The sequence below is a fragment of the Trichosurus vulpecula genome, chromosome 6, assembly GCF_011100635.1.
Source record: "Trichosurus vulpecula isolate mTriVul1 chromosome 6, mTriVul1.pri, whole genome shotgun sequence".
Lineage (NCBI taxonomy): Eukaryota > Metazoa > Chordata > Mammalia > Diprotodontia > Phalangeridae > Trichosurus > Trichosurus vulpecula.
Genome location: NC_050578.1, coordinates 258,477,529 through 258,501,987, shown reverse-complemented (window position 1 = coordinate 258,501,987; position 24,459 = coordinate 258,477,529). Strand labels below are relative to the sequence as shown.

At 48.4% G+C, this 24,459-nt stretch overlaps 1 protein-coding gene across 1 annotated transcript in view; it reads left to right on the top strand.

The window, feature by feature from the left end:
• LRP4 (LDL receptor related protein 4) overlaps positions 1-24,459 on the top strand; it is a 48,245-nt gene that overhangs the window by 9,419 nt on the left and 14,367 nt on the right. Inside the window, exons 6-34 of the mRNA XM_036765130.1 lie at positions 644-772; positions 1,264-1,383; positions 1,627-1,752; positions 2,438-2,563; positions 3,126-3,260; positions 3,444-3,569; positions 4,739-4,969; positions 5,206-5,362; positions 6,693-6,910; positions 7,765-7,941; positions 8,196-8,318; positions 10,071-10,279; positions 10,463-10,544; positions 11,722-11,827; positions 12,434-12,635; positions 12,972-13,161; positions 13,883-14,014; positions 14,785-14,925; positions 16,180-16,266; positions 16,771-16,942; positions 17,075-17,237; positions 17,389-17,614; positions 18,147-18,450; positions 19,014-19,232; positions 19,669-19,803; positions 20,952-21,060; positions 21,620-21,764; positions 22,682-22,795; positions 23,698-23,833. Of these exons, the coding sequence (XP_036621025.1) occupies positions 644-772; positions 1,264-1,383; positions 1,627-1,752; positions 2,438-2,563; positions 3,126-3,260; positions 3,444-3,569; positions 4,739-4,969; positions 5,206-5,362; positions 6,693-6,910; positions 7,765-7,941; positions 8,196-8,318; positions 10,071-10,279; positions 10,463-10,544; positions 11,722-11,827; positions 12,434-12,635; positions 12,972-13,161; positions 13,883-14,014; positions 14,785-14,925; positions 16,180-16,266; positions 16,771-16,942; positions 17,075-17,237; positions 17,389-17,614; positions 18,147-18,450; positions 19,014-19,232; positions 19,669-19,803; positions 20,952-21,060; positions 21,620-21,764; positions 22,682-22,795; positions 23,698-23,833 (4,540 nt within the window). The remainder of the gene's footprint in view (positions 1-643; positions 773-1,263; positions 1,384-1,626; positions 1,753-2,437; positions 2,564-3,125; positions 3,261-3,443; positions 3,570-4,738; positions 4,970-5,205; positions 5,363-6,692; positions 6,911-7,764; positions 7,942-8,195; positions 8,319-10,070; positions 10,280-10,462; positions 10,545-11,721; positions 11,828-12,433; positions 12,636-12,971; positions 13,162-13,882; positions 14,015-14,784; positions 14,926-16,179; positions 16,267-16,770; positions 16,943-17,074; positions 17,238-17,388; positions 17,615-18,146; positions 18,451-19,013; positions 19,233-19,668; positions 19,804-20,951; positions 21,061-21,619; positions 21,765-22,681; positions 22,796-23,697; positions 23,834-24,459) is intronic.

Sequence of the window (24,459 nt, the reverse complement as noted above, 5' to 3'; positions counted from 1 at the left end):
ATTCTTTTTTATCATTGTTATTATCATTAATTTATTTTTCAGTTTTCAACATTCACTTCCATGAGATTTTGAGTTTCAGATTTTCTCCCCATCTCTCCTCTCCTCCCACCCCAAGATGGCGTGCATTCTGATTACCCCTTCTAATCTTCCCTCCTTTCTATCACCCCCCTGCCTTCTCTTATCCCCTTCCCTTCTATTTTCCTGTAGGGCAAGATAGATTTCTGTATGCCATGTCCTGTGTATCTTATTTCCCAGTTGCATGTAAAAACAATTTTTAACATTTGTTTTTAAAACTTTGAGGAACCTTGGGATTCTAAGAAGCAGGCATAGGGATTGAGTGCATTCCAGGCACGAGGGCCAGCTTGTACAAAGACGTGGAAATGGATCAGTCACTGAGCATGTGTTAAGCAAAATGAAGGCATCTTTGCTCTCAGAGGGCTTACCTTCTACTAGGGGAGAACAACATGTTCACAGATGAGTCAGTATAACAGGATTTATACAAAATAAATACAAAATGATTTTTGGGGGGGCGGGAGAGATTATCAGGAAAAGACTTCTTGAAGAAAATTGAGCTGAGCCTTGAATGAAGCTAAGATCTGGAATGCCAAGGCCTGAGACTGTTTCATCTTGTCCATACCATTAGCCTCGGCAGTTCCTGCACCTCCCTGCAGCCTGGAGGAATTCCAGTGCGCCTATGGACGCTGCATCCTAGACATCTACCACTGTGATGGGGATGACGACTGTGGGGACTGGTCCGATGAGTCCGACTGCTGTGAGTGCCCTTTGGCGGGAGGCGAGGGTGCTGGAGAATTTCTAGGATGATTAGGTGCAAAGTGGTGAGTGGGGCAGGGTAGTCCTGGGGAGGAGTCTCAGAATTCTAGGCAGCCTTCTTAAGAGTTAATATTAATTAGTTCTCTCAGTCACTCATTCATTCATTTGTTCATTCGCAATTCTTATCTGTTCACAAATATTTCTGCTGTGTTCTCTGTGTGCAAGACCTTACAGAGAGTCTGGGGCCAGGAGACTAGCTTTCTGAAGGAGTGTGCCAAGGGGGTCTCTAAATACAGGATGGCTGGAGACACACATCACAGCTGTTTATGTGACCTCTGGCAAACTGCTGTGCTTCTTTGGGCTCCTCTTCCTCAGCTGTAAAATGAGGCCAAGATGGCCTTGGAGGACCCTTCCAGCTTGAGATGCATGATCCTTTGAACTGGAGAATAACCCATAGTCTTCCCTCTTTTTTCTTGCCCAATCCCTGCCTAGCCTCCCACCAGCCCTGCCGATCTGGGGAGTTCATGTGTGACAGCGGTCTCTGCATCAATGCCGGCTGGCGCTGTGATGGGGACGCGGACTGTGACGACCAGTCTGATGAACGAAATTGCAGTGAGTAGGAGAATGGTCCTGGAGGTCTGGGTTGGCTCATAGTGGGCTTGTTACGTAGAGCAGGCCCCAGGGGAGAAGGCCAGGGGGGTGGTGGGTGAGGGGCGAGGGACCCAGCAGCCACCCTGGCTGAGCTCTGGATCGGGGGCTGGCTAAGGATGTGGGGGAGGTGAAGAGGGGAGGAAAGTTTTTCAGGCTGTTTCAGAACTGCCCCCCAACCTGGACCTTCTCTCCCACCTTCTCCAGCTACTTCCATGTGCACGGCGGAGCAGTTCCGCTGTAAGTCTGGCCGCTGTGTCCGGTTGTCTTGGCGTTGTGATGGGGAAGACGACTGTTCAGACAACAGTGATGAGGAGAACTGCGAAAACACAGGTTGGGCCCCTCAGCCTTGCCTCTGGCCCCTTAACAAGCACCCTGTGACATGGGCAAGACACCCACCTTGGGCCAAGAGTCTGCTCTGGCCACATTCATGATTTAGCTTTACCTGGCTGATGGGCATGGACTGTGGGACCATAGGATCATGGCTTTAGAGCTGGAAGGGAGCTCTGAGGACATCTCAGCCAATCCCCTCGTTTAACAGAGGAGGAAACTGAGGCCCAGGGAAGTTATGTGATTTACTTGCAGGTCGTGTCAGTGGACCTCTAACTCCAAAGCCAACAATACCAGTGTTATGGGTGTCATTTTCTGTTAACACATTTATTTATATATTGATCTCATTGGGGCCAGAGGTGGGGGAGGAACATACTACCTTAGATGGCTGGTTGATTTCCTTCTAAACCATTTTTAGGGTTATATCATTACTCCCTTTCCCCTCCTGCCATGAGTTCCTTGCCATCTCACTCTCTTAAACCCTAATGGAAAGTCTGGGGATTCAATCTTACCGGATCCATGCCTTGCTCTGGAGCCCTGGAACACCTTGCCCCCCCTCGCCACCCAACTCACCCACATCCCAGTCCAGCTGTGTCTTGCCTTTGAAAAGGACAGGCTCCCGTCCTTTCCAACCCTTCCCTCTGCTGCCCCAGCCCCTCCCCGACCTGTGCTGTCCCCCTCTTCCCAGGAAGCCCCCAGTGTGCCTCAGATCAGTTCTTATGTGGGAACGGGCGCTGTATTGGCCAGAGAAAGTTATGTAATGGTGTCAATGACTGTGGAGACAGCAGCGATGAGAGCCCCCAGCAGAACTGCCGTGAGTGTCCCCTGGGGTGGGACTGTTTGATTGTAAGTTTGGGGGGAGTTTTTTGAGCTGTGAGTACAGAATAGATAACCCAGATCTTCCAATACCTTCATCTTACAGCTGAGGAAACTGAGTCCCAGAGAAAGAGAGTGATTTAGGATCTTGGATTTAGAGCTGGAAGGGTCTTCAGAAAGCATATATTCCAATAGCTTCATTTTCTAGATGAAACTTAGTCCATCCAGGGGAAATGACTTGTCCAAGGTCCCGAAGGTAGTAAGAGACAGACATAGGGTTTGAACTGAGATTCTGATTCTAAATCCAGTGTTCATTTGCTTAAGGTCACACAATCAGTAAATGGGTGCATATGTCAGAATTTGCACTCCAAACCCAGCCCCCTTCCTATGACCCCCAACCTGTCCAATTAGTGGCTCTTAGGGCTAACAGGGAACCCTCTCTAGGGACTTTTCCAACTGCAGGAGCAGCGCAGCTCTCCATGGTCTAGGTGGAGTGCCAAGCTGGCTCTCCTTAGGGAGCATGTTGGGCTCAGCTCCCATCTCTGACTTGACTGGCACAGGACCTCGGACAGGTCAGGAGAACTGCAACGTCAACAATGGTGGCTGTGCCCAGAAGTGCCAGATGGTTCGGGGAGCGGTACAGTGTACCTGTCACACTGGCTACAGACTCATGGAGGATGGGCGTTCATGCCAGGGTGAGGCGGGACGCTTGGAGAGGAAAGGGTTCAGTAGGTTACTGAGGGTGATGGGTGTGCCTGGGTCCCATTACTTAGAATGCAAGTGGATGTCTAGGCAAGAGAACATCTGGGGAACCAATGATTTGGGGTGGAAATTGGACAGCATGAGAGTTCTCTGATCCATGCCCTTTTCCCCTATAGATGTGAATGAGTGTGAGGAGGAAGGCTATTGTAGCCAGGGGTGTACCAACAGCGATGGAGCATTCCAGTGTTGGTGTGAGGCGGGCTATGAACTCCGACCTGACCGGCGAAGCTGCAAGGCCCTGGGTAAGGGGAACTAGGGATGGGCCCTGTGGGCAAGGGAGAGTTAAACTTTCCTGAGGCAGCCCCAGTTACCCTCTGGGCCCTACCAGGTGACCTGACCATCTGTCAGTCCAGCAAGCATTTTTTAAGTACTTACTGTATGCCAGACACTGTGCTATGCCCTGGGGGTATAAAAACCAAAATGAAGCAGTTCCTGACCTTAGGGAGTTTATGTTCTGCTGGGAGGATACAATCTGTACATAAAGGAAGCAAATTCCAAGTAATTTCAGTGTGGTGAGAGAGGCTTAATGCTCCTTCTACCTGAACCAAACCTTGAAGGAAGCACAAATGAGGAAGAAGCATATTCCAGGAATGAGGGACAGCTAGTGGGAGCAAAAGCGTGAAGGTCAGAGGCAGAAGATGGAAGGCTCTGTATGGCAAGGAGCTACCGTCCAGTCGGCCTGGATGCTAGAGTGTGCGAGCGGCCGTAATGAAAACTAAGTCTACAAAGAAAGGCTGGAGCCAGACTGTGGGGAGGAACTTTAATTAGAACGATAATAATAATAGTACTTTGAGTTTTATAGAACACTTTGTATCTTATCTAAGTGGTAATAGGGAGCCATTTTAGCTTCTTGAGCAGGAGAGTGACAGGGTCAAATCTGTATTTAGAGCAAATTGTTCTGGCAGCTGTGTGGAGAATGTATTGGAGAGGCAAGAGAGATTCTGGGAGACCAGTTAAGAAGAAATTGCGATAGTTTAGACCTGAACTAGGGTGGTGGCCGTGTTAGTGGGGAGTAGGAGAGCAGAGGAGAAAGCTGAGGCCCTAGCAAAGTAAATGACTTGCCCAAAGTCACACAGATGAGTAGGCAGATCCTCTGACTCCAGATACTGTTGAGGTAATCAGTGCTTTACAGAGATTAAATGAAATATAGAGCAGCTGCTCTTGTAATGAGTGAGAGTAAGTAAGAGCACCCCAGGATCTGAGGAAGATGCTTCTGGGGTACAGCTGTAGCTGAAGGCTTCTTCTACCTCAGCCTCTCCTGCTGCCTTGAGGTTCCAAGCAGAGGCTTTGTGACCCATGCTCTTGGCTGAGGGGTTCCCATCTAATGGGCCTGGAAGGCTTAAGTGGGCCTATGAGCCAAGGGACAGACCTGGAGCCTGGGCTTAGGCCCTGTCTCTCTGCTGTGTCCCAGGGCCAGAGCCCGTATTGCTCTTCGCCAATCGGATCGACATCCGGCAGGTACTGCCGCACCGCTCCGAGTATACGCTGTTACTCAACAACCTGGAGAACGCCATCGCCCTTGACTTCCACCACCGGCGGGAGCTTGTCTTCTGGTCAGATGTCACCCTGGACCGCATCCTTCGGGCCAACCTCAATGGGAGCAACGTGGAGGAGGTGGTGTCTACAGGCCTGGAAAGCCCAGGTAAAGAGAGTCGAGCCCCGTGGTGAGTGGGAAGTCATCAGGAGGGAGGAAAGTGCAGCATAGTTCCCTGAAGGGAGAGGTGTGTGCTGTGGACCAGGAAGCTAAGATTCCACCTAGAACTTGAGGGTTAATTGGCCAGAATAGAAAGATGGGAAGAGCCAACCATGGGAAGGGTATAGGAACATGAGCTGGATTCCCAGCCCTCAAGCGCTCCCTCCCTCTCTATACCTTGTCAGGGGGTCTGGCTGTCGACTGGCTCCATGACAAGCTGTACTGGACAGACTCAGGCACTTCTAGGATTGAGGTGGCCAACTTGGATGGTGCACATCGGAAAGTGTTGCTGTGGCAGAACCTGGAGAAGCCCCGGGCCATTGCCCTGCATCCCATGGAGGGGTGAGTGAGAGCCTCAAGCCCTGGGCTTATGTCAACCCCCCACCCACTAGCCAGTCCACGCAAAGCAGAGGCATTGGGCCCTGTCTTCCTGGGTGAGGGATTCCCGTGTAATGGGCCTGGAGGGCTGAAGTAGGCTTGTGGGCCAAGAGACAAGGGACAAAGTATCTCATAAGCTCCTGCTCCCATTCCAGCCTGGCAAAGATGAAGCTGGGAGAAAGGACCTCCAAAACAGTGACTTTTTGTACTCTACTCCACGGGGGAGGGGACTTGCCTAAAGGAGCCCACAATCCCAAGCCTTCTTGGTGCACCGGTGAAAAGGCTGGGCTTAGAGTCAAGAAGACTCCACCTTAGATTTGGTGTGACTTTGGGCAAGTCACTGATCTCCTCTTGGCCAAATGTTTCCTCATTGTAAAAAGGGTACCTATAAAATCACAGGATTATAGTAATAAAATGATAGATTTGGACCAGATTGAGGTCATCAGATCCAATCCCATCATTTTACAGGTAAAAAAACTGAGGCCTAGAGAGGTTAAGTTACTTGTGCAAATTCACTAGCACGCTTCTGAGGTGGGATTCAAACCCAGGTCTTCCTGACTCTTCCGGAAGTCTAATGCTCTATACTCTACACCAAAGGTGTCAGATACGCCATCCACAGCCAACATTCCCAAGTACAGTCTGAACCAGATTAAGATGTAATTAGGAAATATTTAACCAAATAAAAATACAGTAAACCACAGATAATGTTAATCTGTGGTTTTCTAAGTCAACATATGACCCTCAGGGACCCTAATGTAGTTTAGCGGTCCCTGTTTCTCCATGATTTTGAAACCTCTCTCCTATATCACACGGTAAGGAACAGAAAGCACTTGACGAACCTCTTAGCATAGTGTAAACATAATTGTTATTATTGCTATAATGACTAGGAGGGAATAAAAATTGGACTTATATTTTCATTGGCATAAAGAACTCCCAGATGAGGACACTCCCTCTGCCAGTGAAGGTTGGCACTTTTTGTGCAAATTATAGTCTCAGACAGCTGCTGAGAAATGAAGTACTTGCCCAGATTTCTCCATACATCCAGCATATGTAGGAGGCAGGATTTGAATCAGTATCTTCCAGACTCCAAGGCTCTCCAACCAAGGCCGTAAACCACGATGGCATCCATTCGGCCATGATTACCAGTAATCTTGAAATAATGGCAAATACCACATGGACATTGAGTGAGATGTCATTTGAATAAATACTGCCTTTCTTCATGATTCCATCCATTTTCCCTAGGATGTGGGCACAGACTCTTCCCATGTCTCAGCTGCCTTTCTTCCCTTTCTAGTACCATTTATTGGACAGACTGGGGCAATACCCCCCGGATTGAGGCGTCCAGCATGGATGGTTCCGGGCGGCGCATCATTGCTGATACTCACCTTTTTTGGCCCAATGGGCTCACAATTGACTATGCCGGACACCGAATGTACTGGGTGGATGCCAAGCACCATGTCATTGAGCGCGCTGACCTCGATGGAAGTAACCGCAAAGCTGTCATTAGCCAGGGTGAGACTTTCTACCCACTTCCTTTCACTCTCTTTTCCTATTCTACCTCCCTGGGCCCCAGTATCGTACTATCATAGAATCAGAGCCAGAAAGGACTTTGGAGATCATTGAGTCCACCCCTCATTTTACAGGTGAGGAAATTAAAGCCTGGAGAAGTTACAGTGACTTGCCCAGGGCCACACAGCTAGTAAGTATCTGAGTCAGAATTTGAATCCAAGACTTCCTGAGTCCAAGTCAGTCAGTCAGCCAGCAGCATCCATTAAGTGCTTACCAGGGGTTTGCTGGAGCCAGCTCATGCTGGAGCTGATTGTTAAATTTTCACTGTGAGCATTTATACCTCTGACATCATCAAACACTCTAAATCAGCATTTGATTTATTGTTCTGTTGATTATCTAGGCAAGAAAATGTTAACAATGAAGATTGAAGTTAAAAGCATGTTTGTGTGTGTGTGTGTATATACACGCATATGATTGATTTTCCTTCTGAGAGCTGGTTGTTAAATATTCACCAGCAAGCATGCTACTGGTGCTTACTATATACCAGGCACTGGGATAAGAATTGTAGGTGCATAAAAAGATAAAACCAGTCTCTGTCCTTGAGAAGCACTCCAGCTATTAGACCGTGTTTCCTCTCCTATAGAAGCAGGGTTGGACTCAATAATCCTGCCATCCCTTTCAGCTCCAGATCACGTGAGCCCATTTGTCCATTCCCCCTGGGTACTGGGAACTTCAGCAGAGAGCAGATGCCCCACATTCTTTTGGCTGAGAGACTGAACTAGAATTAACTGGTGTTGGGTCCAGGAGCAGCGGCCTGCCAGGGCTCAGGGCTGAGGGCACTCTGGGCCTCTTCACAGGCCTCCCGCACCCCTTTGCCATCACGGTGTTTGAGGATAGCCTCTACTGGACGGATTGGCACACCAAAAGCATCAATAGCGCAAACAAATTCACTGGAAAGAACCAGGAGATCATCCGTAACAAACTGCACTTCCCCATGGACATCCACACCCTGCACCCCCAGCGACAGCCAGCAGGTAGCCACCTTCTGGGCAGCCAGCCCAGCCTGCCCCTCGGTGCCTCAAAAGTCCTCCTCGGGCAACTTTCCCAGGGTCCCTTCCTCCCGGTGTCCTTGTCCTAGCTGGGTGAAACCCAGGGTTGGGACAGGCGCAAGGCAACTGCCCCCTCTGCTGGCGACTGAAGGTAGCGCATCTCTGAGCTCATTCCCCACCTCGTGGCTTTCTAGCCTCTGGTCTTATGGTGGTCTTCTTACCCTGGGGTATTTGAGCAGGGAGAAACCGCTGTGGGGACAACAATGGAGGCTGCACCCACTTGTGCCTGCCCAGCGGCCAGAATTACACCTGCGCCTGCCCCACTGGCTTCCGCAAGACCAGCAGCCATACCTGTGCCCAGAGTAAGTATTTGGGGAGGGGGTACCCTGCAGGGGAATTACCTGCAGGACATTCTAGGCATAGGCCTATGGCTGGGGACGTGGGATGAAATGATTCTAAGGGGTCCCAGCAGCTGCGGCTTTGGGGTTGCTGGAAATATCTCATGGTATGAAAGAAGCCAGGGTGTTGGAGTCAGGCAAGACCTGTGTTGGAATCTTACCTGTTAGTCAGTCAGCATTTTTAAGCCCCTACTATGTGCTGAGCACTGTGCCAAGTGATGGGGGTCCAAAAAAAGAGACAAAAGACAGTCCCCACCCTCAAGGAGCTTACGATCCAGCAGGGGAGACAACAAGTAAACACCTGGATACAAATAAGAACCTCTGTAACTTATGACAGATCACTTAGTCCTACCGAACCTGTGTTTGCTCATGTGTACAATGGGGATGGTCACATCTGTAGTCCCTGCCTCCTGGGGTTCTTATAGAGGCAGCATGGTAGGGAGCACCGATTGGAGCCAGAGGACCATAGGGCGCTAGAATTGGAGTCAGGAGGACTTGAGTTCAAATGCTGCCTCACGTGGTTACTAGCTATGGGCCTCGGTTCCCTAGCGGTAAAATGGAAGGGTTGGACTTGACCCTTTCCAGCTCAAAATCTATGGTCAGACCAAATGAAGTCATGTACATAAAACTACATAAACTTCAAAGTGCTCTTTCAAGGTCAACTCCTGTCGGGAAGGTGGAAGCCAGCCGCATTGGCGGCCCTTTCTTCAAGTCTGTTAAAGGGCAGCAAATACACGGCTTCATGCCCTTGTAGAAAGCAGGCGAGAAGCTTCCCACCCACTGCATCCCCCTATATCAATCTCCCCTAAACTCTGGCGTTTATCAACTAATATATGAGTATTCTCAGCATCCAAAGGGCTGCTCAGGGTTCTAAGATCAGGGCATCTCTCTCAACCCAGGAACCAAGTAGCCAAAATTTGGCCTAGCATTGCTGCTAAGCCAGGTGTGTCAAGTGAATGTATGAATGAATAAATAAATGAATGACTTCCTGTATCCTGGGGCAAAGAACAAGGTCCCCCCTGAGCTCCTGCTCTTTTTAGATTGCAAGCTGCTGGAGGCCAAGGTTGATCTTTGGCCTCTTTTTGTATTCCCAGAGCTCAGCACAGTGCCTTGGCATATAGTAGGCACTTAATAAATAACTCTTGGTTGCTTGGTTCCTTTTGGGAAAGAGAGTCTGGGCAGTCTTTACCAGGACTTGCTATGCTGCATCTGATGACTTGGGTAGGGTCACTCCTGTGTACCCCAGACATGGCTTGCCTTAGATTTTGAGACTGCACATGGACCCTTCTGCAGGGCACTAGTACTCCCTCCAAACCACTGGTCATAGTGGGAGCTGTTCTGGGTAGAAATTCTTTACCTGTTTTGTGCCCTGGAGCCCTCTGGCAGCAGTCTGGTCAGGCTTGTGAAGGCCCCTCTCAGAAGCAGTGCTTTGCAAACCTTCAAGGCCTAAAAGTTCATCATTATTATAATTGTTGACGTTATTATCACTTTTCTCCATTTGATCCTAAAATTTTATCTGACTGCTAAGGCTGCCCTGTGCCCCAAGCGGGATTAAGGCTTAGGGCATACGGCAGCAGATGGGGCAGAAGGGAATGGGCACGGGGAGGTCATGCAGCCCCAGGCAGGTGGTGTGATTAAGCCAGATGTCTGTGTCTGTCACTATGTTGTTGAATTTAGAGGATTAAAAGAAGACCCCCCCTTTCGGCCTTTGATCAGGTCTTGACAAGTTCCTGCTTTTTGCCCGAAGGATGGACATCCGTCGGATCAGCTTCGACACGGAGGACCTGTCCGACGATGTCATCCCACTGGCTGACGTGCGCAGTGCCGTGGCTCTCGACTGGGACTCCCGCGATGACTATGTATACTGGACCGACGTCAGCACCGACACCATCAGCCGGGCCAAGTGGGATGGAACAGGGCAAGAGGTATGGTCCAGGGCAGGCAGTCAACGCCTGGGGGAGGCTGTGGTTTGACATCGGACCTCCCCTTAAGTAGGACTTTGTGACAGTGTTAGCTATTTGGACTGTCATCAAGCTCAAAAAAGAGTGGGACTGGGTCCAAGACTGGGGGATCAGCGCAGTTTGTGATGCTGCTGTGCTTCTTACCAGGTGGTAGTAGACACAAGTTTGGAGAGCCCCGCTGGCCTGGCCATTGATTGGGTCACCAATAAACTGTACTGGACAGATGCAGGTATGTATGGCAGTGGAGCCAGGCTGATCTGGTCTATGGAGAGCTCAGGAGACTTTGTACCTTGGGATTTCTTTCCCCCGGAGCATCCAAGCCTAATCTTAAGCCTTGGATCCAAGTAGAAGGGGCTCAGTGTCTGTAAGCTTTTTGTGTCATGGACACCTGTAACTGTCTAGTGAAGCCTATGTACCCCTTCTCAAAATCATATTTTTAAATGCATAAAAAACAGGATTACAAAAGGCACCAATTATATTGAAATAAAGATGTATTTTTTCCCATCCAAGTTCATAGACCCCATGAAATCTATCCATAGACTCTTTGGGAATCCTCAGGCCTCAAGTTAAGAATCTCTGCTCTAAGATAAAATGTATTTCAAGCCCTTCATGATCCTGCTTCAGCCTCATCTTCCAGGACGATTACACATTAGTCCCTTTTCTGCATTTATGTTCCAGTCTGTTGGGCCTAGTTCCTGTTCTCCATGCAGGACATTTCATCTCCCATTTCCATGTCTTTGCTAGGGCTGGCCCCCTTGCCTGGTACACCTTCCCTTCTCATTTCTGCCTGGAAAAATCTCCAGCTTCCCTAGAGGCTCACCTCGTGGACCGCGTCTTACACAATGCCAGCTACTATTAGCTTCTTCCCCAGGAAATTGCTTTGTATTGCCTGTCCCTATTTTGTATGTTCTTATTTGTATCAATGTTAATCTGGAGAATTCATTCTGGAGAATGTAAATTCCTTGATGACAGGGTCTATTATCATGTAATTAGCACTTAATAAATATTTATTAAATGAATGAATGGTTGTGGGACTGGTAGAGGAAGCTCCCATCTTGAATTTGGGCATTTCCCAACTGGATCGCTTTTGTTTCTCCTTTATGAATGACCCAAATGGATATTTGGGAGGCAGGTCAGATAGGCAGCTACTGGTCCCTCTTTCCTCCCTCCAGTTACTGACCTGGGTGGCATCTGGGTGGGAATTTCTTCTGGCCGTGTATCTTGCTCATATGTGTGGTTGGCTGCCTCAGATCTTGGCATATGAGACAGCCATTAGTGCCAACCCCCTACAAGAAGGTTGGGCTAGAGAGGCTTTGCATACCAATTATATGTGACCGACAGCTTTTTTTCTCCATCTCTCCTTGGGCCCCAGAGGACTGACGTTTTTGTCTCCCCTCTCTTGGCAGGCACAGACCGAATCGAAGTGGCCAACACAGATGGTACCATGAGGACGGTACTAATCTGGGAAAATCTGGATCGTCCTCGGGATATTGTGGTAGAACCGAGGGGCGGGTAGGTCTCTCCCGCTCAAGCTGGTCTCAGAATATAATTCTCCCCTCTCCCCTTTCCCTCATCTCCCACTGTCATCTGCATTCAGAAGGACCTAGAATCATCGAATAGTAGGGTCATGAGTTCAAATCCTTCCCCAGACACTTACTTAGCTTTGTGACCCCAGGTGAGTCACTTAACCTTCCTCAGCTTCAGTCTTCTCATCTATAAGATGGGAATGATAGTAGCGCCTATTTCACAACAGTGTTATGATGTAATATTGAACTTCTTTGCAAAATTTAAAGTGCTATATTAATGCTAGCTATTATAATTATTATTTTCATCATAGATTCAGAACTTAGAGGTCATCTAGTCCAGCCCCTTATTTTTAGGATGAGTCCCAGAGAAATGAATTGACTTCCCATTGATTATACAGGTATGAAGTAAGGGAGCCGGGATTCGAACCTAGGTCCAACACTCGATCCACCGTCCCATACTGTTTAGAAGAGCCCAGAAAGGAGACCGAGGCAGGCAGAAAAAGCAGATAAACTAGGCAATTTGCCTTCTTCCTGAGAATTAGACGCCTTAGGCAAGACAAAGACAAAAGGCAAAACAACTTTCTTGGCCTAGGTTCATGTATTGGACGGATTGGGGTGCAAGCCCCAAGATCGAGAGAGCTGGCATGGATGCCTCAGGCCGCCAAGTCATCATCTCCTCCAATCTGACCTGGCCCAACGGACTGGCCATCGACTATGGGTCCCAGCGGCTCTATTGGGCCGATGCGGGCATGAAGACCATAGAGTTTGCTGGGCTGGATGGGAGCAAGAGAAAGGTGAGGGGCAGGGGTATGCCCAAAGAAGCCCAGGAGAATGGAAGTTCTTTAAGGGCAGGGATGGCTTTGGATTTTGTCTTTGTATCCCCAGCCTGGCACACAGTGAATGCTTAATAAATGCAAAGTGAATTGAGTTGGCTCTCAGACAGAGGTGGCAGGAGAGGTCTATGTATTGCAGCCTGCTCTGTAGCTGCGACCTCTTCCCTGGGTCTGGCGGGCACTATTATTTGGTAATGAGACAGACCTGGGAAATGGACCATCATGTCAGGGGATAGTAAATAAGAGGCCCATCTTTTTCATGTATGGAAGTGATGAGAAGTGTTGGGGGGTTGGCAGGTGCTGATAGGAACCCAGCTTCCACACCCTTTTGGGCTGACCCTCTATGGAGAGCGTATCTACTGGACTGACTGGCAGACCAAGAGCATCCAGAGTGCAGACCGGTTGACAGGGCTGGACCGTGAAACACTACAGGAGAACCTGGAGAACCTCATGGATATCCATGTTTTCCACCGGCTAAGGCCCCCAGGTGAGCAGCTTCGTGGGCCAATGCATCCTGCTTCCTTGACCTCCCCACACTGCTAATAAGTAGATAGATTGATGATGGATGGATGGATGGATACATATATGGATAGATAAATGGATGCAGAGAAAGAGAGAGCGAGAGTGAGTGAGAGAGAGAGAGAGAGAGAGAGAGAGGGAGAGGAGAGATACACAGATGGATAGATGAATGGATGCAGAGAAGGAGGTGAATAGATAGGTGAATAGAGAAATAGAAAGAGGATAGCTAGATAGATGGAGAGAGAGAGAGAGAGAGAGAGAGAGAGAGAGGGAGGGAGGGAGGGGGAGAACATTTATTAAGTGCTTCCTAGTTCCACTAACTAAGTGCTAGGGATATAAATACAAGAAAAAATAACATGATGAGACAGTCCCTGCCCTTAGGTTATTCTAATGGGGGATATAGAGGGGAGCTAAAATCAGAGTGATGGGGTGGGCCACCTGGATGGAAACAAGGCCACTCACTGGCAGGAGAGTGAGGAGTGGAGCCAAGAGACAGGTGACCATGGTCTGAGTGAGTCGTAAAATGGTGACCCAGGCTCGCGACTTACCAGTTAGGATTGTGGGCCTTAGGGGCAGAGGCATCTTCAAGGGGAAACGGCTTCAGGCAAGAGGGTGGAGAAGTCCAAAGCATGAGGAGTAAAGTGAGGAGTGGTTCACAAAATTGATCTTTCCTTCTCCTTCTTCCCCAGTGCATACTCCCTGTGCTGTGGGGAATGGGGGCTGCAGTCATCTGTGTCTTCGGTCCCCACACCCCAAAGGTTACAGCTGTACCTGCCCCACAGGCATCAACCTTCTGCCTGATGGCAAGACCTGTTCATCTGGTGAGTGCAGAAGAACCTAAGACCTGGTGGTCTAGAGCTTCACTGTGAATGAAGAGGGGACCTTCTACCTATCCAAGGAGAGGGCCCAATTACTGTCTAAGAAATTCTTTGAATATTGAGCTCCTCTAGAGAAGGGAAGAGACCCTGGCGAGCAGACAGCTGGGGTGTTGGAGGGGCCTAATAGAAGGATCTGTGGTGTTAGTATAATGGAAGTGAGATTTCCCCCTGAGGACTGCTGTATCACAGGGATCTCATGCTTCCAAGAAATTCTTGGTTACCCTTCCAGGGAAGAGGGTTTAGCTTTTTTCTGCTTGGCTCCAAAGGGCAGAACTGGCACCTTTTGGTGGAAATTGAAGGGAGACAAATTGAGATGTGATATAAGGAAAAATTTCCTGAGAGTTAGTACTGATCTAAAGAAGATTAGGCTGCCATGGGAGGTGGTGAGCTCCCCTACACTGGAGATCTTCACTGCAGAGGCTGGTTGAGTATTCATTGTGTATCATCTAGTGGGGATTCTTCTTCAGGTAGGAGTTAGCTTAAAGGCTGTTAAGGTCACTTCTGATTCTGACATCCTGTGATTTGGGGGAAGATTCCGTAACCCTGGGCCCATGACATAGGAAGAAGGAAACCTCTGCCCATGCTCTTTGAGCTGAAGGGTAAATGTGTGGGGTATCCCTTTTCTTCAACCCCTGAGCTCTTGGTAGCAGGGTCCCTGAAAGGCAGGACCATGGACAGAGGCAATTTCCTTAGGACAGTCTCCATCATTGCAGGCATGAGAAGCTTCTTGATCTTCGCCAGAAGGATAGACATCCGCATGGTCTCCCTGGACATTCCATACTTTGCTGATGTCGTTGTGCCAGTCAATATCACCATGAAGAACACCATTGCCATTGGAGTGGACCCCCAGGAAGGTCTGTAGGCCCCCTAAGGGTGGGGTAAAAATCCTTCTATTCTTCTCCCTAAAGCCTATGTAGGCTCTCTTCTTAGGCCACTACTCAGAGTCTAAGATCTGCCTACTCTCTGTAACTTAACACATGCGCCCACTCTCCATAGCCCTTCTATTTGTCTCCAAGAGTTTTACCTGTGGCTTTTGCTCCTTTCTTCTTTCCCGACTGCATATCTCTGGGGTTTCTGCCTCACCCAGGGCTATATCCCAGGTCGCTTTGTCTGAATATCTGAAGGTCTCTGCTTAGAATTTTCTGTAACTCTTACTTCATCTCCTGTAGGGTGAGCTGCCTTCTGTACTCTTAGAGGGGGTGAAGCTATTGGGTATCTGTCAGTCAATCAACAAGCAATTTTTAAAATTAAGTGTTATTCTATTTGCTCATTCACTTTTTCTACCTCCCATTCAACCCCCAAATTGAGAAACCAAGAAAAATAAAGCCACCATTGTAAATGCATAGTCAAGCAAAACAGATTCATTCCTTCATTGACCATGTCCAAAAAAAAGTCGCAATCTGTACTCTGAATCCATCAGCTCGCTATCTGGAGATGGATAGCATATTTCATCATTAGTCCTGTGGAATTCTGATTGTTGTTTATTTTGATCAGAATTCCTAAGTCTTTCAAAGTTCTTTCTCTTAACAATATTGTTATTATTGTATAAATTGTTCTCTTGGTTCTGCTCACTTCACTTTGCATCAGTTCATACAAGTCTTCCTAGGTTTTTCTGAAAACATTCCCTTCATCATTTCTTACAGCACCATAGTATTCCATCACATTAATATACCATAACTTGTTCAGGCATTCTTCAATTGATAGGCACCCTCTGTGTTCCCAGTTCTTTGTCACCACATGAAAAGTTGCTATGAATATTTCTGCATTTATTAAGTGGGCATTGTGATAAGCACTGGGAATATATAAAAAAAGGAAAAAACACAGTCCCTGACCTCAAGGAGCTTACATTTAAGTGGAGGAAACATGAAAATAACTAGTTGTATATAAGATATAGACAGAGTAAATAGGAGCAAATCTCAGAGGGGAAGGCACTAGCAGCTGGTAGAAGGGGTCTGGGAAGGGTGTCATATTTGAGCTGAGTCTTGAAGGAAGTTAAGAGGCCGAGGTGAGAAGGAAGAGTTTTTGAGATAGAGGGGACAGCCAGTATGGAGGGCATGGAGATGGGACTGAATAGGAATGGAGGCTGACCTAGATTTTCCTTCCTTCAGGAAAAGTTTACTGGTCTGACAGCACATTGCGAAGGATCAGCCGGGTCAACCTGGATGGCTCCCAGCATGAGGACATAATCACTACAGGTGAGACTGATCTCAGCCAGCCCAGTGAGTGAAGAGATACAGAGGGGAAAAGGCCAGATTTGGAGCCACAGGACCCGGATTTGAATTCTGACTGCCATTTACAAATCCTTCTGACCTTGAGCCGATCACCTCCTGTTTTGGGGCCCCAGTTTCCTTATCCATAAAATGAGGAGTTAGATTAGATGAAGAGATGGTGTGGTCCAATGGAAAGAGTCTTGAATCTCGAATCAGAAGACCTAGGTTCAAGTTTTGCCTCTGATGCTTCTTCCCTGGGTGACCACGAGCAAGTCACACGGCTTCATGGGGAGTCACTTTCCTCATCTGTAAAAGGAGGAGGAAGAGGAAGACTAGATGAAATCCCTTATGACTCTAAATATCCAGACTTCTGTGAAAGCCTAGCCAGGACTTTGGTTGGGGAAGAGGGAGAAATAGTGGTCCTAGCAACTGTCCTTGGTCCCTTTTGTTCTGATGCAGAACCTTGTAGGATCTCTTTGGTCTTTGCAGGATTACAGACCACTGATGGGCTGGCTGTAGATGCCATTGGCCGGAAAGTGTACTGGACAGACACGGGAACCAACAGGATTGAAGTGGGCAACCTTGATGGGTCCATGAGGAAGGTGTTGGTGTGGCAGAACCTAGACAGCCCCCGGGCCATTGTGTTGTACCATGAGATGGGGTAAGACGAGGAAGAGGGGCCTCTGGGGATCTGGGGTGACTTGCTTGATTTTGCTATGGGTGGGCACTGGCCATGCTTTCTGGCATACCTAGTAGAGATGCTCACTTCCCCTGGGATTTCTGCCTCCCCCAGGTCTATGTACTGGACAGACTGGGGGGAGAATGCCAAGCTGGAGAGGGCTGGGATGGACGGCTCAGATCGCACTGTGCTCATCAACAACAACCTGGGCTGGCCCAATGGGCTGACAGTGGACAAGGCTGGCTCCCAGCTGCTCTGGGCTGATGCCCATACTGAGGTGGGTAGCTGTTCTTGGGGTAAGGGAATAATGAGCAAACAGGGGAAGGAGGGAGGGGTTCTACCCCCAAGGGGATTGGGAGAATCCCAAGCTAATTGACTTAAGGACTTTCTGCCTCCAATGACTCTCCCTTTTCTTCCTTCCCCTGCAGCGTATCGAGGCCGCTGACCTCAATGGTGCCAATAGGCGCACACTGGTGTCGCCTGTTCAACATCCCTATGGCCTCACCCTGCTTGACTCCTACATATACTGGACTGACTGGCAGACCCGTAGCATCCACCGTGCTGACAAGGGCACGGGGAGCAATGTTATCCTGGTGCGGGCCAACCTTCCTGGCCTCATGGACATCCAGGCTGTTGACCGACAACAGCCACTGGGTGAGCTGACTGCCGGGTGCTTTCTGTCAGTTGCCTTACTGGAATATCCATGAGGTGCCTGGAGTTCAGAGCTGTACCCAAGCAACAGTGATACTTTACTGTCCCCATTCTACAGAGAAGCAAACCAAAACTCAGGGAGATTCATTGACTTGCCTGAATTGGTTTATTTGAATTCATTAGATTGGAAGCTCCTTGAGGACAGGAACTGTCTTTTGCCTCTTTTTATAACCCCAGCACTTAGCTGGGATACAGTACTTGGCACATAGTAGGTGCTTACTACATACTTATTGATTGACTGACAGCTTTCTAGTGTGAAGTGGTATCCCTTCTATCTGTGACCATACCAATAAGAGTATGGGGTCTTCCCTTGCCCCAGGACTCCTGGAGGCATCCCAGAGGACTCCCCTTTCTGCTTCTCCCGTGGAAATGACAGAGTTGAGCTGCAGAGGACTGAATCCTCGGGCCTGGTGCTTTTTTGCTTTGGCCAGGGCACCAGGCTGGACACTAATCCTGCTGTTCTTTGCCCCTTTAGGCTCAAACAAGTGTGGCCCGAAGAATGGTGGCTGCTCTCACCTGTGTCTGCCAAGACCATCAGGCTTCTCCTGTGCCTGCCCCACAGGCATCCAGCTAAAGGGGGATGGGAAGACCTGTGATCCCTCCCCAGAGACCTACCTGCTCTTCTCCAGCCGAGGCTCCATCAGACGCATCTCCCTGGACACCAATGACCACACGGATGTGCACGTCCCCGTGCCTGAGCTCAACAACGTCATTTCCCTGGACTATGACAGTGTGGATGGGAAGGTTTATTACACGGACGTCTTCCTGGACGTCATCAGGTATGGGCATGCTGGGCCTTCGGATGGCACGCAAGTACAGCTTCTTCCAAAAATAGCCCTACCTTCATTCTGGGTGGGTGAGATCTTGTTTTGTGTTGAGTCGCAGAGGGGCCCAGGGACTGGCAACATTGTGAAAACAAGACTGTAAGTTCTCCTCCCTGATTCTGGTGCTATCTTATGAGGCTAAAACATTTCACTTAGTCAGTCTGTGACTATTCTGTGATAATGGATCCTTGCCCAAACCCCTGGGTCTGGGGACACTATATAAAGTCGTAGATACATTCTTTCTCTCCCACAACACCTTCTTCCTAGTCGCCACCTTTGTTCTCCCTCAAAGGCTTCTGGAAGATTATTAATCTGCTTTCTCTCCAGACCCCTCACTCCCAAATTGCAGGGAATAAGCTTTGGGGTGATAAGTCTAGGGGACATCAACATCTCATTGTTAGTAATAATGTTATTATTACAAATTTCAGTGATTATTATCAGGGAACTAGGTAGTCAGCTGTCAAAGTATGCCTGGTAAAATCTAGTCCCTCACTTAACCATGGCTTGATGTCCCCAAGGCGAGCCGACTTGAATGGCAGTAACATGGAGACCGTCATTGGACGGGGGCTTAAGACCACTGATGGCCTAGCGGTCGACTGGGTGGCCAGGAATCTGTACTGGACAGACACGGGCCGGAACACCATTGAGGCCTCTAGGCTGGATGGTTCCTGCCGGAAGGTGCTGATCAACAACAGCCTGGATGAACCCAGGGCCATCGCTGCCTTCCCTAGAAAGGGGTAAGTTTGAAGCCAGAAGAAAGGGGAGCCAGTCTATGGAGGAAGGCTGAGTCTTATGGAAGCTTGTCATGTGGCTGGGTAGATGGTAGGGTCTATGGCCTTAGTACTGCAGTCACCCTGTAAAAGGAACCTGTGGTAGCATCTCTGAAGTTTTTGTCCAGCCCAGAGGTTCTCCACATATTAGGAGCTTCCTCTAGGGGTGCCATGAAATACATGAAGCTTAATCTTATGATTGTGTGCACCCCATAAATTATTTAGCACATATACTTGTACAAGTATGACTCCCCTAACTCTGCCGCCATGTGCTACACTTTCTCATGAACTATGAGCAAATATTTGAGAACCACTGGTTTTTCCTGTCATCTCACCATCCCCCCACCATACCCAGATGCTCTTTTCTGCCTCTATGATGAATCACATGGCTGCTTTGGCCTAGGTACCTCTTCTGGACAGACTGGGGCCACTTGGCCAAGATCGAGCGGTCAAACCTGGATGGCTCCGAGAGGAAATTACTCATCAACACAGATTTGGGCTGGCCCAATGGCCTCACCCTGGACTATGATACCCGAAGGTGAGCATTCTCCTCAGACCCTGGGCAGGCAGAGTGAAATCCAAGGGATTCCAATGGCCACTAGTCCATTCTGGGTTTTGTTAGGGAGCTGGAGAAGGGGAAAGGGAAACAGGGAAAATCAGAAATAGCTGCCTAGGATAAAGAGGGAAGGAATGAGAAGGTCATAGAGATAGGAGAGACTTTTAAGCTGTTGGTAGCCACTCAGAAGTGAAGAGGTAGAGTTAGAATATAAGCTCGTCGAAGGCAGGGACTACTTTATTTTTGCCTTTGCATCCCCAGTACCTAGCAGAGTATCTGTCACTTTTATTCAGTCATTTTTCAATGTGTCCAACTCTTTGTGACCCCATTCGAGATTTTCTTAGCAAAGATACTGGAGTGGTTTGCCATTTCTTTCTCTGGCTCATTTTACAGGTAAGGAAACTGAGGCAAATAGGGTTAAGTTACTTGGCCAGGGTCACACAGCTAGTAGGTATCTGAGACTAAATTTGAACTCAGGCAGATAAGTCTAGGCCTAGGACTCTATCCACTGTACCACCTGTCACAGAATGGACATAATAACTGGACCTATAATTTATTTGGTCTAAGGAACTCCCAGATAAACATACTGCCTTTGCCATTGCAGATTGGCACCTTCTCTACCACTTATAGTTTTAGAGGGGCACTTGGGACACTGAGATATTACAGGACTTGTCCAGGGTAACGCAGCCAGGATATTTCAGAGTTGGTTCCAAAGCCATCTCTTCATCCATGATGCTACTTGATCTAACATACGGTGGTCTCTTAATAAATGCTTTTTGAATTGAATAAAGATGAACAAAAAAATTGGGGTCTCTACCCCACTTCTCCCTTCTGCTCCTAAGGGAGTATGTCTGTATGTTGGGGCCCTCTCTTGCGTTGGCTTCAAGTTGTGATGTAGTCATACCTTCAAGTCCACTGTATTTTCTCTTCTTTTACTCATTGGCCAATCACCCATTCTTCCTCTTTAGTCCCAAGGCCCAGTCTAACCCCTTCCCAAGCACTCATGATGTAGGTGACTGGCTCGATTGAGAGGAGATAGGTCATTAGGGGCAAAACCAGGGCTCCATGGGAGGATGTCTGAGCCCGTGTTACCGCCCCCCTTCCCAGCTACAGCTTCTCCCCTCCCACAGGATCTACTGGGTGGATGCTCACTTGGACCGGATTGAAAGTGCCGACCTCAATGGGAAGCTACGGCAGGTCTTGGTCAGCCATGTGTCCCATCCATTTGCTCTTACACAGGTAACACAGGAAGCCCTGGAGGTGGGTGGGAGGGGAGTAGCAGAAGTAAGGGATAGGAGAGAGCTCTTAAGTGTTAGCATTACTATGGAGTTCTCAGGTCAGCATCATTTAGGGTCTTATTTTCTTAGCTGGGCCAACTGCATCACCATTCTACGAATGCTATAAATTTCAGGAGTGTCTACTAATGATGCCTTCCCCATGAGCTGAATCCAGAGTAGTGTCCCTTTCCCCTACTGGAAATTTCCATCATTATGGCTCTGAAGGGCCTTTGGGGGAGCCTGGCACTGAGGCAGCTCTCACCCTTACTGTCATATTCCAAGACAGGGTCTCTAGGAACGGAAGTGACCTACCAAACTGCAGGTGCTAGGGAAAGTGTAGGGGTTCTTCTGGTTATAACCCAGAAGAGTAACAACAAGGAAAGATCAGGGGCACAAGTTGAGGGCTTGATTGCTAAGACAATTCCTTCTTGGCATCCATTGGAATGAGACTAGATCTAGCTGCCAGTTATTGACCAATTGAGTGACTCCTACCCCTTTCTTTGGGCTTCCTTGATGAGCAGCAAGACAGATGGATCTACTGGACAGACTGGCAGACCAAATCAATCCAACGTGTAGACAAATACTCGGGCCGGAACAAGGAGACCGTGTTGGCTAACGTGGAGGGGCTCATGGACATCATCGTGGTCTCCCCGCAGCGGCAGACAGGTACCTGGCTCTTGCTCCTGCTTCTTCCTCATTATCAGGGAAAGCCCCTGAGGGCTCTCAGTGCCTATAGAAGTAAAGCTTTCCAGAGATGACTGGGTTGAAGATTTAGAAGCTAAAAGGGACCTTAGAAGCTGAGGAGCAGAGAAGTTCAGTGCTTTGCCCCAAGTCACATGGGTAGTTAAGTGTCTGAGGTAGGATTTGAACCCATATCTTCCTGACTCCAAGTCCAGTTCCCCAGCCACTGCACCATGCTGCCACATGGGATCAAAGATTTATAGCTGCAAAGAACCTTAGTGGTCATAGGAACATAGACTCTTGAGGTATAGCTTCTAAGCTGGTAGAGTCCATTCTCAGCCCCTACCCCACTCCCCTGGTTATATTTCTCATGTACCACCTTCCCACAAAGCTGGATTTTGTACCGAAGACCTTTTCCTATTCCTCCCAGTTACTCTGGGAGCTCTCTCTTCCTCATGAAATTATTTTAGATAAATAACTTGGGATGCCTTTTTCTTTACTTGCTTGTATACATATCAAGTCCTTCTGGTAGAATGTAAGTCCCTTGAGGGCAAGGACAATTTCATTTTTGCCTTAGTGTACTCAGCACCTAGTGCAATGCCTGGCACCTAGTAGGTGCTTAATAAATGCTCATTTATTCATTCACTCAGTCATACGTGTACACATCATACCACCCCCAATAGAATATAAGCCCTCTGAGGGCAGACTGTTTCATGTTTTTCTGTATGTCTCCAGCGCTGAGCACAATGCTTAGTGCCTAGTAGACTTAATTCATGTAATGTATTTTATTGTATTGGCTCGAATTAAATTTCATCTTCTCTTTACCTTTCTGGCCAAAGTAGAGTCGGAGAAGCTTTCTGACTGACTGTTCCTGATTGGACATTTGATTTCTTTGTCTTTAGGAACCAATGCCTGCGGCGTGAACAACGGTGGTTGTACACATCTCTGCTTTGCCAGAGCCTTGGACTTTGTCTGTGCCTGCCCTGATGAGCCTGATGACCGGCCCTGCTCTCTAGGTGGGTTGTGATTGGAAGAACCTGTTAGCGTGGGAAAGCCTTTGGGAGAAGAGGAATCACTAAGCCTCTGTCTCATCCCACCTGATGGGATAATAGGATTATAGCCTTGGAGCTGGAAGGGGCCTTTTGGGCCATCAAATCCAACCCCCCTCCCTTTTTACATATGAGGAAACTGAGGTACCTGGTGACATGCCCGGTATTTGAGGTAGAATTTGAACCCAGTCCAGTGCTCTGTTTACCACTCCTTGACATCTCTGAGGAACTCAGCCTCACTCAGCCCTAGCTTTCTTAACTCCCACAGGGGTGATGTAGGTAAATCCCTTTGCAAACCTAAAAGCCATTTATAAATGTGAACTTCTGTTGTCCATGCTACATGAGCCTTTCTCCATGAGTGTTTTGGTTGTATCTTTATTTTATCTTTTGAGTGTGAACCTCAGTGACACTGAGACCCAGAGGAAAAAAAAGTCACTTGAAATATCAGGAGCTGAGTTGAGACTCAGATCCAGGCCTCTTGGCTCTGTCTCCCTAATATCACTTAATGGCTAGTGCTGTCAGAATTGATATCTGATGGTATGATCAAAAGAACTCTGGTTCAGGTTCACATCAGATGCTTCTGGCCTCTGTGACCTTGGACAGGTCATTTCCCTGCCCTGAGCCTCGGTTTCTCTATCTGTAAATTGACAGGGGTGCACTAGATGACCTCTGAGGCCCCTTCTATGTCTAAACTATGATCCAGTGACCCTAGCTTATTTGCTGTTCTAGACAGTATCTCCTACTGAGGGAGCCTGGGACAGGGCCTCTTATTTTTTTTCCTGCCTTAGTCCTTCTGTATGCTGCCCTTGGAATTTACAGCAGAGGGCTTCAGCCCTCTGTGTCACACTCAAATTCCACTTCCTCTTTAGTGCCTGGCCTGGTGCCCCCAGCTCCCAAGTCCACTGGCATAAGTGAGAAAAGCCCAGGGCCACCCAACACCCCACCTACCACGTCCCGCTCCTCCACAGCCAGGACCCGCACATCCCTGGAGGAATCTGAAGGAAGGTAAGGAGGGTTTGAAAATGGTGAGGAGTGGGGTTGGAGGTGACTGTCAGAAGTGGTGATGACTGAATCTTCTGTGTCCCTCAAACACTGATCTATTTCACCAGCAGCAGAACTCTGAGTCCAGCTGGAGAATTCTGCTCCCAGGACCCAGATAGCATTGTTCACAGCAGCATAGAACCAGAGAGTGGATCTGGAAAGAGCTCAGCTCCTAGTCCAATCCCTTCATCTTACCTCTCTCCTTCATCATACAGTTGAGCCTGCTGAAGCCTAGGAGGATGAGATGCCCGAGGGCATTGATATAGCATTTGACAGATGGAAGATTTGAATTTAGGTCCTCCAGATCCTGTGTTCATTTCACATGCTATTCCTCATTTTATAGGGCAGAAGATCACCTCGAATTCCATATTTTGGAGCCCTTCAAGGTGTAGGTGTGACCATTTCTTCTCCAGCCCTGAGGGAAACAATATTGTGGTTACAGGAAATTTCACTCAAAACACAATGAGTGAGGTGCCTCCATGTCTAGAATCTATCAGGTCCTCCTCCCTATGATCCCTTTAATATTTGCCATTATTCTATAGGTTTCATTTGGTAAGGCTTCCTAAGTGCTATGCCTACAATCCAGGTAA